Genomic DNA, 12,619 nt, shown 5'->3' on the forward strand with positions numbered 1-12,619 from the left:
AGCCAGTCAACATACCATGTTTTACATGCTCCATGCTGGATAAAAACTGACCGTGAGGCAGGAAGTGACTGCCCCAGTGGCCGAGAAAATGCCACGAATAAAAAATTAAAACACACACACACACACACACTGACACTTTACAGCTTGCACATGTACACACACACACACACACACACACACACACACACACATACACACAAGAAAAACGCATGGACAACAGAGACAACTGGGTGGTCACATTTTTCAGACACACTGTTATCTACATCATAATTTCAGTGGTGTCACACAAGTAAACTATATAAGGCGTCATTATAATTGTGCGCGTTAACAGCGCAACAGCTGCATTTTATCTCAATACAAGTTAAAAGTATTCACTGAAAACAGTTCAGAAATGGAAGTCTAACTGAAAGGAGTTTTGGGTCAGCACTCATACAGTTTTATCAGCAAAGTAATGTGCTAGCGAGAAAGCACCGAGGTAAAATGCGAAGACCGGAAAAATATAAAAATATCAACAACAGTAGACTGTCCATGTCTTAAAACTTGTATTCTTAAAAAGCAGCAAATTTTCGCTGTAAAAACAGCTTCTTCGGGTATGGGTACTTCTGTACCTTTTTAAGAATACTACTTCCTCTTCTTCTTCGTTCATGGGCTGCAACTCCCACGTTCACTCGTATGCACACGAGTGTGCTTTTACGTGTATGACCGTTTTTACCCCGCCATCTAGGCAGCCATACTCCGCTTTCGGGGGTGTGCATGCTGGGTATGTTGTTTCTATAACCCACCGAACGCTGACATGGATTACAGGATCTTTAACGTGCGTATTTGATCTTCTGCTTGCATATACACACGAAGGGGGTTCAGGCACTAGCAGGTCTGCACATGTGTTGACCTGGGAGATCGGAAAAATCTCCACCCTTTACCCACCAGGCGCCGTCACCGTGATTCGAACCCGGGACCCTCAGATTGAAAGTCCAATGCTTTAACCACTCGGCTATTGCGCCCATCAAGAACTTTAAGAATACAATTTTTGAGACAGGAAGAGCCTACTGTTGATATATATATTTATGTGTGTGTGTGTGTGTGTGTATAATTAAATCTATTTATAAAAAAAAAAGAAGAAGAAGAAAAATTTCCAGAAGAGAAGTTCATAAATTTCATGAGGTTTCAATGCATGAATATGTCATGCTGCAGTCAGTTCTTTCTTTAGGACATTTGCTGGAACTTGCATTGTACACTACCACTGGATGAAATACTTACCAAAAGGACAATGATAAGGCACACACAATCAATGGCACTTCAATAATGGCACAGTGTGTATATATATATATATATAATTCTATTTAAAAAAAAAAAAAAAAAAGAAGAAAAATCATTTCCAGAAGAGAAGTTCATAAATTTCATGAGGTTTCAATGCATGAATATGTCATGCTGCAGTCAGCTCTTTCTTAAGGACATTTGCTGGAACTTGCATTGTACACTACCACTTGATGAAATATTTACCAAAAGGACAATGATAAGGCACACACAATCAATGGCACTTCAATAATGGCACTGCTCTCTTAAACATACTCCAGCGTACGCATGTATGTATGCATGAATGTGCACAAAAACACACGCGCTGGCAAGCATTGTCTAATATCACAGATATCAAAAGATATAAAATGAAAGTACTATTTCTGCTGTTACACATGCATGCTGGCTCGCTCTCTCTCTCTCTGTCTCCTTTGTCTCTGTGTCTGTCTGTCTGTCTCTCTCTGTGTCTCCTCTGTCTGTCTGTCTGTCTGTCTCTCTCTCTCACACTGACTGGAAATTTGTGCTGAACTGTACTGCCCATGTGACCAGTGAGTGCATTTTGTGTACAATTACTGAGCTGTTATATTGACTGTATGCCCAGCTTTTTCTCCACTTTATTTGCTTTATTTCCTTTTTGGTGTGTTTTTATTCCTCTCTTTCACTCTTTGATTATTGTTGTTGCTGTTATTGTTGGGTGTTTGTTTTTTTCTCTCTTTCATTACGTTCATTGACATTGTGTTTCCCATGAAATTTACAATGAACTCCCCCCCCCCCCCCCCCCCCCCAGAATACTTGGCCATTGAAAGGAGGTCTGCAGATTGGACACTTGAATATTAATTACGCGATCAACAAGCTAACTGATATTTCATCACTAATCTTGAATCATGGCAAACATTTTCATTTGTTTGGTGTGTCCGAATCTGGACTAAACAAGCATACAACAGACCAAGACATTTCAATCCCTGGATATAATATCATTCAAAAAGATCCAAGTCCAAAGAAACAGGTCTGCTGCTCTACGTCAGTGAATCACTCACAATTAATCGACTAACGCACATAGAAAAGCATGCTGTAGAATCGCTATGGACTGAAGTCAGGCTAAAAATATATCAACCAATACCGATAGGATTGTGTTACAGAAACCCGTCTGAAAGGATAAACTGGATGGATAAATTTGTACCAATGATGAACGCTGCCTCACTGGAAGTTAAAGAAATAATTTTCCAGGAGGACTTTAATATTGATCTTTTAAAGGTGAACAACCAATGGACAACTTTAACAACCCTGTTTAACTTGCACTGGTACAAACACCCACTAGAGTTACAGCAACATCTCAAACACTAATCAATCACATTTATGTATCAAATAGAAACAACATAGAAACCTGTGTTCCCGTTTCAGCATGTAGTGACCACTATCCCATTTGTGTAACTTGGTCCAAAAAAGGAGTGAAAGTACCTAAAGCTGGACACAAAACAATCACTTATCGCTGCTTCACCAGGTTCCATGAAAATACTTTTTTTTTCACAGATCTGAGCAATTCCAATCTATTGTGGGCTTATAACATCACCGACCCTGATCAAGCTATCAAATACTGGTTAAATACTTTCACTGAAATATACAACAAACACGGTCCACTCAAAACAAAGAGTAAAACATATCACAAAACAACCATGGATAACAAAAGAATTAAAGGAAGCTGGTTATCTTCAGGACCTCTCAAAACAGCATGGATACCATGAAGAATCCAACAAACAAAGAAATGCCATTAACTCCAAAAAGCAAAGAGAACAGAAGAGATACTTCCAGGACTTACTGCCTGACAAAAATGATTCTAAATATATCTGAATAGCAATAAATCAGATTACCAACAAACAATCTTTGCCAAAATCCAGTAGTATAAAAGACGCATCTGCAGAAGAACTTAACACTCATTTTTCAATGATAGCTGATGAAATAATTTCTACAAACCACACAAAATCTAATAACCTGGAATTACTGGAAGCGTTCTGTTCAGAAAGAAACATAACTTCTGATCTGGATATCCCTTTCATCATGGTACTTGATGTTTACGGTTACTTAGCACACTATAAGCAGTCGAAATCCCGAGATCTTGATGAATTTGACAGCAAAATTCTTAAAATCTCATCACCAGTGATAACAATCACACTAATGTACATATTCAATTTATGCCTAAAAAAACATTATTTTCCAAACGCTCTGAAAAAGGCCAACATTAACCCAATTCATAAATCTGGAAATCCCAACGATCCATGTAATTACAGGCCAGTATCAATACCGTCCATTCTATCTAAACCACTAGAAAAAACATAAATATATTCTCAAACATATGGAGAGCAATTAACTCCTTCACCCTAACCAATCTGGTTTTAGAGAAGGTCAGTCTCGTCATGCTGCACTGATTAATCTTGTTGATCAATGGCTTAACAAAGTCAATAACAAGGAATACTGTGGTGTCCGATTTATAGATTTCAAGAAAGCATTTTACGTAACTGACGATGACCTTCTTATCAGAAAACTATCGCTGTACCGTTTTTGCACCAGTACCTTGAATCTCCATTCATATCTTACAGACAACAACGTGTAATTGTTAATACATCTTCCTCATCCTTACAAATACTAAAGTATGGAGTTCCACAGGGTTCTGTATTGGGTCTGTTGCTTTTCACATTATATATCAATGATCTCCTCCTTCATATTCAAACATCCTGTGAACTTTCTGCAGATGACACAACATTACACACGAGCCACAGTTGCATAAAACAGTTTATGCTGTCTCTGCAACATAGCGTAAACAACCTAACAGAATGGACTGAGCATAACCACATGGCAATCCACCCTTAAAAACCAAGTTTATGTTGACAACGACCAGACAAAAAAGACAAAGCCTCACACATACGTTTCCCCCCATTCAAACAAATAACCAAGCCATTAATGAAGTTGACAACCACAGCGTCCTTGGAAAAGCAATTGACAACAACCTTTCTTGTGCTCATCATATAACAATTGACAACAACCTTTCTTGTGCTCATCATATAACTAACATAACAATTGACAACAACCTTTCTTGTGCTCATCATATCACTAACATAACAATTGACAACAACCTTTTTTGTGCTCATCATATAACTAACATAACAATTGACAACAACCTTTCTTGTGCTCATCATATAACTAACACAACAATTGACAACAACCTTTCTTGTGCTCATCATATAACTAACATAACAATTGACAACAACCTTTCTTGTGCTCATCATATAACTAACAACAATTGACAACAACCTTTCTTGTGCTCATCATATAACTAACATATGCAAGCAATTTCCTTGAAAACATACCAACAATCAAAAATCAAACACTTCATTGATCACCACTCAAGAAAATTGTTTTTTCCAGGCCTTTATCCAATCCATTGTTGATTATACATCAACCCTATGGGATACTGCAAGTGCCAATGCCTTTAAGCCACTTCTCAGCCTTCACAAACATGCACTTGGAATTGTTCTAAACAAAACCTCATCCTTGACAAAATCTGACTACAGAAAACTTAACATTCTACCGCTACACCAAAGACTGACCTACAATAAAGGAGTACTGATGCACAAAATAGTGACAGGTCGTGCTCCAGACAACCTATTGAATATATGTCCCGTAAATGACAACCAAAATCAAACAAAACTAAATGTTCCAAATCCCAGAATACACCTGTTTAAATCCAGCCTTGCCTATTCTGGTTCACGACTCTGGAACCCACTCCCAGTATCCATTAAACAACACGAAAGCATCTGGACTTTCAAAAACCCATCTTTTCCAGTAAATACAGAACATTTTCCACAGTTACAAATCACACTCAAATGGAAAAAAAAAAGGAAAAGAAAAAGGATTACTTTTGTTTCACATATGCATGCCTTTCACTTGACTGACTCTCATACTCCTTATTTGAATCCACAATTGTTTCTGTGGCATTATTTTTCTTTACATCTTGCTTAATGGGGAAAAAAAGATTACTCTTCTTCTACATGTGCATGCCTTTCACTTTAGTTTTAGTTTTGCATGATCATTATCTAGACTGATGTCACCTCTTTCTCTCCTTCTCACATTGTCGTTCTATCTACTTGCCCACCCCCACCCCTCTCTCTCTCTTTGTCTATCTCCCACTCTCTCTTCACACACACACACACACACACACACATACAACTCTTCCTCCTCCTTCTCTTTTATTCTTCTACTGATGATAATCTTATATTGATTGCCTTATACTGATTTCACGGATGTGCGTATGCACATGTTTTTGTAATGTATGTTTCTTTATATTAACAGGCATTATACATCTTATACAACGTCATCTCTGTCTTTGTCTCTTTATCTATCTCTGTGTCTCTGTCTCTCTCCGTCTCTCTCTTTCAAACTCATTTTTGCTCCCACAACTATTTAGATGGCATTAATTTTATTACTGTTTTTTGTAACATGTGCATGCTTATTTTAGTTCTTTTTTTTTCTTTTTTGGTTTTTTAAAAATTTTTATTGATTAATCATTATCCTGACCTATGTTAATTTTCATGTTTTGTACTCTCTCTCTCTCCTCTCTCTCTCTCCCTCTCTATCTGTCCCCTTATATCTTTCTCATCTTATTCTCCTCTATTTAGTGTTGTTGTAAACGTAAAATTACCATTCATGTATCCATGACTACAATGTGCATGCTGTACTGATATAATGACTCCCCCCTTTCCCTTCGAGGGCTGGATGAAAAAAAAAAGCATTATTTTGCTTACTCTTATTACCCTCAGAAAATAAAATTTATTCAATTCATTTCAATTCTACACACACACACACACACACACACACACACACACCAACAGATTCCAGTGTAACTGGTCCAGTGGCCCCCACTCTCTTCTCATGTCATCTTCTGCAGGACGGCTGTGGCCTTCAGCTGACTGGTTCCAAAGGCAGGGTGGTCACCTGAAACCAACAGTCCTGTTCATCAGTTCCACAGAAAACACTGACTGCAGGGTGGTCACCTCAAACCAGCAGTCCTGGTCATCAGAAAACACTGACTGCAGGGTGGTCACCTCAAACCAACAGTCCTGTTCATCAGTTCCACAGAAAACACTGACTGCAGGGTGGTCACCTCAAACCAACAGTCCTGTTCATCAGTTCCACAGAAAACACTGACTGCAGGGTGGTCACCTCAAACCAACAGTCCTGTTCATCAGTTCTACAGAAAACACTGACTGCAGGGTGGTCACCTCAAACCAACAGTCCTGTTCATCAGTTCTACAGAAAACACTGACTGCAAGGTGGTCACCTCAAACCAACAGTCCTGTTCATCAGTTCTACAGAAAACACTGACTGCAGGGTGGTCACCTCAAACCAACAGTCCTGTTCATCAGTTCCACAGAAAACACTGACTGCAAGGTGGTCACCTCAAACCAACAGTCCTGTTCATCAGTTCCACAGAAAACACTGACTGCAGGGTGGTCACCTCAAACCAACAGTCCTGTTCATCAGTTCTACAGAAAACACTGACTGCAGGGTGGTCACCTCAAACCAACAGTCCTGTTCATCAGTTCCACAGAAAACACTGACTGCAAGGTGGTCACCTCAAACCAACAGTCCTGTTCATCAGTTCTACAGAAAACACTGACTGCTGCTGAGGATCTACTTTCAACAGATGAAAAATAAAATAAAATAAAAACAACAACAAAAAACAAGACAGTGAAGTCACCTTGTGGATGTACTATGTGTCATTTTGTGATGTGCTTTACCTTTCTTTTGGGGACATATCTTTTTGGGACAATCTTAAAAGCAGTATCATATGTGAGTGTTTGTTTTGCCTTATAAGATCTACCACTTTCTATGTGTTTTGTACTGTTGTGTAAGTTATATCACTTTAAATCTGCTCATATTGTCTTAAAAGTTACATCACTTTTTGTATTATGTTATAAAGTATTACTTTCTGTGTGTCTGTATTGTCTAAAAGATTATATCACTTTTTTGTATTGTCTTGTAAGTCATGTCACTTTCTAATGGTGTTTGAGTTCCAAGTCATATCATTTTGTATGGATTTTGTATTCAGAGTTATATCACTTTCTGCCTTCCCGGGCTGTCGAGCTCCATCTGCCCGCATGTGACAGGTAGCACAGGGTTACATGGTACCTGTGGCAGGTAGAGACCTGACAAACCTGTATGTTTATAATCTAAGTTTTATCACTCTCAATGTGTTTGTAATCCAAGTTATATCACTTTCTCTCTGTGTGTGTGTGTGTGTGTGTGTGTGTGTGTGTGTGTGTGTGTGTGCGTGTGTGTGTGTGCGTGTGTGTTTTGGTGTGGGGGGCTTTTTGGGGCTTTTTTTTTTTTTTTTTTTTTGTTGTTGTTGTCCTGTCATCTGCATTGTTTCAGTGACATTACTCCCACATCGCTCATTCCAAGTCCCCACCCCCCTCCCCTACACCCAGATTCGTCCATCACAGTCCCAGCGGCAGCAGTCCAGAGAAGACCCTGCACTGCTACTGAGTCACTTCGGTGGTGTTCAGTGGTGCCTGTTCTGACTCAACGTACTTAGGACACCACATACTAAGCCCCCTACTAACGACAATAATGGCTTAGTCACGGAGCCAGACTGAGTGAGCATCTCTTCCAGAGTGGAGACCGCCACCACGTCTCTCCAACAACAGCCCCCCATGAATCTGCCGACGTTGAAGACATTGACAGGACTCACCCCAAGCACGGAAGTGGAGGGATATCGAAACTGAGGTCACCTTGAGAGCAGGGCATGAAAGGCCACAGACTTTGATACCGTTTTGTTTATACTGATGATGATGAAGAAGGAGGATGACGATGACGATGTTGCAATGGAGGCCCATTTTGCTTTGGGACTATGTGACAAGGCTGTACTCTACGCTTCATGTCAAAATGATATCCCGATATCAACCAGCACTTTCTGTGTGTTTGTAATCCAAGTTACATCACTCTCTATGTGTTTATATTCCAATATTTATCACTCCCTTCTGTGTGTTTATGATCCATGTTATATCACTTTCTGTGTGTTTGTGATCCATGTTATATCACTTTCTTTGTGTTTGTGATCCATGTTATATCACTTTCTGTGTTTGTAATCCATGTTATATCACTTTCTGTGTGTTTGTATTCCATGTTATATCACTTTCTGTGTTTGTGATCCATGTTATATCACTTTCTGTGTGTTTGTATTCCATGTTATATCACTTTGTGTGTGTTTGTGATCCATGTTATATCACTTTCTGTGTGTTTATAATCCATGTTATATCACTTTCCGTGTGTTTATGATCCATGTTATATCACTTTCTGTGTGTTTGTGATCCATGTTATATCACTTTCTGTGTGTTTGTGATCCATGTTATATCACTTTCTGTGTGTTTGTGATCCATGTTATATCACTTTGTGTGTGTTTGTAATCCATGTTATACCACTTTCTGTGTGTTTCTGATCCATGTAATATCACTTCCCCTGTGTGTGTGTGTGTGCGTGTGTGTGTGTGTGTGTGTGTGATCCATGTTATATCACTTTCTGTGTGTTTGTATTCCATGTTATATCACTTTGTGTGTGTTTGTGATCCATGTTATATCACTTTGTGTGTGTTTATAATCCATGTTATATCACTTTCCGTGTGTTTATGATCCATGTTATATCACTTTCCGTGTGTTTGTGATCCATGTTATATCACTATCTGTGTGTTTGTGATCCATGTTATATCACTTTCTGTGTGTTTGTAATCCATGTTATATCACTTTCTGTGTGTTTGTGATCCATGTTATATCACTTTCTGTGTGTTTGTAATCCATGTTATATCACTTTCTGTGTGTTTGTGATCCATGTTATATCACTTTCTGTGTGTTTGTGATCCATGTTACATCACTTTCTGTGTTTGTGATCCATGTTATATCACTTTCCGTGTGTTTGTGATCCATGTTACATCACTTTCTGTGTGTTTGTGATCCATGTTATATCACTTTCTGTGTGTTTGTGATCCATGTTATATCACTTTCTGTGTGTGTGATCCATGTTATATCACTTTCTGTGTGTTTGTGATCCATGTTATATCACTTTCTGTGTGTGTGATCCATGTTATATCACTTTCTGTGTGTTTGTGATCCATGTTACATCACTTTCTGTGTGTTTGTGATCCATGTTACATCACTTTCTGTGTGTTTGTGATCCATGTTATATCACTTTCTGTGTGTGTGATCCATGTTATATCACTTTCTGTGTGTTTGTGATCCATGTTATATCACTATCTGTGTGTTTGTGATCCATGTTATATCACTTTCTGTGTGTTTGTGATCCATGTTATATCACTTTCTGTGTGTTTGTGATCCATGTTATATCACTTTCTGTGTGTTTGTGATCCATGTTATAACACTTTCTGTGTGTTTGTGATCCATGTTATATCACTGTGTGTGATCCATGTTATATCACTTTCTGTGTGTTTGTGATCCATGTTATATCACTTTCTGTGTGTTTGTGATCCATGTTATATCACTTTCTGTGTGTTTGTGATCCATGTTATATCACTTTCTGTGTTTGTGATCCATGTTATATCACTTTCTGTGTGTTTGTGATCCATGTTATATCACTTTCTGTGTGTTTGTGATCCATGTTATATCACTTTCTGTGTGTTTGTGATCCATGTTATATCACTTTCTGTGTGTTTGTGATCCATGTTATATCACTTTCTGTGTGTTTGTGATCCATGTTATATCACTTTCTGTGTGTTTGTGATCCATGTTATATCACTTTCTGTGTGTTTGTGATCCATGTTATATCACTTTCTGTGTGTTTGTGATCCATGTTATATCACTTTCTGTGTGTTTGTGATCCATGTTATATCACTTTCTGTGTGTTTGTGATCCATGTCATATCACTTTCTGTGTGTTTGTGATCCATGTCATATCACTTTCTGTGTGTTTGTGATCCATGTTATATCACTTCCCCTGTGTGTGTGTGTGTGTGTGTGTGTGTGTGTGTGTGTGTGATGGTGCTCACGTACCTTTATGGGTATTTGATTGTGCTTTCATATCTGTGAAACTGCATGTTTGTTGCATATCTGTTATGCATGCATATGTGTGTGTGTGTGTGTGTGTGTGTGTGTGTGTGAATGTGTGAATATGTGTCTGCATGTTTTACATTTATTTGCTTATTTATCATCATTGTTGTCTTTTGTGTGTGTGTGTGTGTGTGTGCACGCTTAGAGTTGACTTCATGAAGATTTTGCACCTTATAAATATTATTATTAGTATTAGTAGTATTTTTACGTATTTATCTTCTTTTTTTCTTTTCTTTTTTTCTCAAGGCCTGACTAAGTGCATTGGGTTACGCTGCTGGTCAGGCATCTGCTTGGCAGATGTGGTGTAGCGTATATGGATTTGACCAAACACAGTGATGCCTCCTTGAGCTACTGATACTGATACTGATACCCATCACTGACAGAAAAAAACAGTCTCACCTTTTCCCAGCGACCAAGCAGATCCATCAGAAAGAAGCAAGGTTCAGGAACGGCTGAAGCGAACACACCCAGGTCTCTCCCGTCCAGGTAAAGATGGACACCCCTCTTGCTGTCCAGCAGCAGTCCCACACGACTCCCCACATCAACATTTTCCAGCGGAGCACCAAGACTTGACTCTGTCTGTTGACAGACCTGCACTGTGTAATGCTCAGCTGTATCAATGTCCTGTCTTGTGCTGTGCCGTGCTGAACTACATACTGCACTGTGCTCTGTCATGCTGTATTGCTCTGTAGCGTGTTGCTGTGTGTGACTTTCTGATCCCAACACATTTCACCATGTGGAATCTGGGTTGCTCTCCTCCAGGAGAGACCTCACCACCACAACACAGACCCAGCTGTTTGCCTGGGCTGATGACTTCAGTCAGTCTTCACACACAGTTTTAAAACTACTGTATCACATGCTATGACCTTTCTATTGCAGCAGATTTCTCTGTGTCATACCCAGGCTATATCGCTGTAATTCACATCAAACCATTTTCTTCTCTGTGTGCATTTGTTTCTTCACCTATCTGGCCGGATTTCACTACAAGGCTTTGACAAGAAACGCTTTCTTGTTGGCCAGATTTCACTACAAGGCTTTGACAAGAAACGCTTTCTTGTTGGCCGGATTTCACTACAAGGCTTTGACAAGGAACGCTTTCTTGTTGGCCGGATTTCACTACAAGGCTTTGACAAGGAACACTTTCTTGTTGGCCGGATTTCACTACAAGGCTTTGACAAGGAACACTTTCTTGTTGGCCGGATTTCACTACAAGGCTTTGACAAGGAACACTTTCTTGTTGGCCGGATTTCACTACAAGGCTTTGACAAGAAACACTTTATTGTTGGTCGGATTTCACTACAAGGCTTTGACAAGGAACACTTTCTTGTTGGCCGGATTTCACTACAAGGCTTTGACAAGGAACACTTTCTTGTTGGCCGGATTTCACTACAAGGCTTTGACAAGAAACACTTTCTTGTTGGCCGGATTTCAGTACAAGGCTTTGACAAGAAACTCTTTCTTGTTGGCCGGATTTCACTACAAGGCTTTGACAAGAACGACCTTCTTGTTGCCCTTGGTTTCTTTATGTCCTAACAAACATTGGCTGACCCTTTCTTCTGAAAGACTAGTATTCAGACCATTCCTTCAGATCCACTTGAATGGGGGTGGTGAGGGTGGAAACAACTGGCTGATGTGTGACCAGCTGCACACCTGGCATCTCCACCTGTGTGTATGTGTGTGTGTGTGTGTGTGTGTGTGTGTGTGTGTGTGTGTGTGAATGAGTGTGGAATGTGTGTGTGTGTGTGTTTATGTATGAGTGTGGCATGTGTGTGTGTGTGTGTGTGTGTGTTTATGTATGAGTGTGGCATGTGTGTGTGTGTGTGTGTGTGTGTGTGTGTGTGTGTGTGAGTGAATGAGTGTGGAATGTGTGTGTGTGTGTTTATGTATGAGTGTGGCATGTGTGTGTGTGTGTGTGTGTGTGTGTCTGTGTCTGTGTCTGTGTTTATGTATGAGTGTGGCATGTGTGTGTGTGTGTGTGTGTGTGTGTGTGTGTGTGTGTGTGTGTTTTCTTCAGTTTAATGTCTATTCACTGTAAGTGTTTTTAGACGGAAAGGAGTAAAGTAATGGATAAAGGAAAGGGAATGCATGTGAATATTAGTGTAAAAAAAGTGTTCATGTTATGTATCAGAGAAAGTGTATATTATAAGAAAAAGTCTAAAGAGATTGTGGTGTGTATTGAATGAGGTGTCATGGGAAGGAGAATATGTATATGCATAT

General features: G+C 39.3%; 2 protein-coding genes across 3 annotated transcripts in view; both read right to left on the reverse strand.

Moving 5' to 3' along the window:
* Nucleotides 1-1,049: 1,049 nt before the first annotated feature.
* On the reverse strand, nt 1,050-12,059 carry LOC143289697 (neuralized-like protein 4). The gene is made up of 3 exons (XM_076598745.1): nt 12,042-12,059; nt 10,802-10,981; nt 1,050-6,279 (listed from the first exon to the last, which is right to left on the reverse strand). The coding sequence occupies exons 1-3, from the start codon at nt 12,057-12,059 to the stop codon at nt 6,247-6,249; spliced, it is 231 nt and encodes a 76-aa protein (XP_076454860.1). The 3' UTR covers nt 1,050-6,246.
* The window catches only part of LOC143290011 (E3 ubiquitin-protein ligase TRIM56-like), a 24,437-nt gene continuing 22,663 nt past the window's right edge, over nt 10,846-12,619 (reverse strand). For both annotated transcript variants that reach the window (XM_076599325.1, XM_076599326.1), the window contains exon 5: nt 10,846-10,981. The gene's annotated coding sequence lies outside the window, so the exon portion shown is untranslated. The remainder of the gene's footprint in view (nt 10,982-12,619) is intronic.

Source organism: Babylonia areolata, chromosome 14 (genome assembly GCF_041734735.1).
Source record: "Babylonia areolata isolate BAREFJ2019XMU chromosome 14, ASM4173473v1, whole genome shotgun sequence".
In the NCBI taxonomy this organism is placed as follows: domain Eukaryota; kingdom Metazoa; phylum Mollusca; class Gastropoda; order Neogastropoda; family Buccinidae; genus Babylonia; species Babylonia areolata.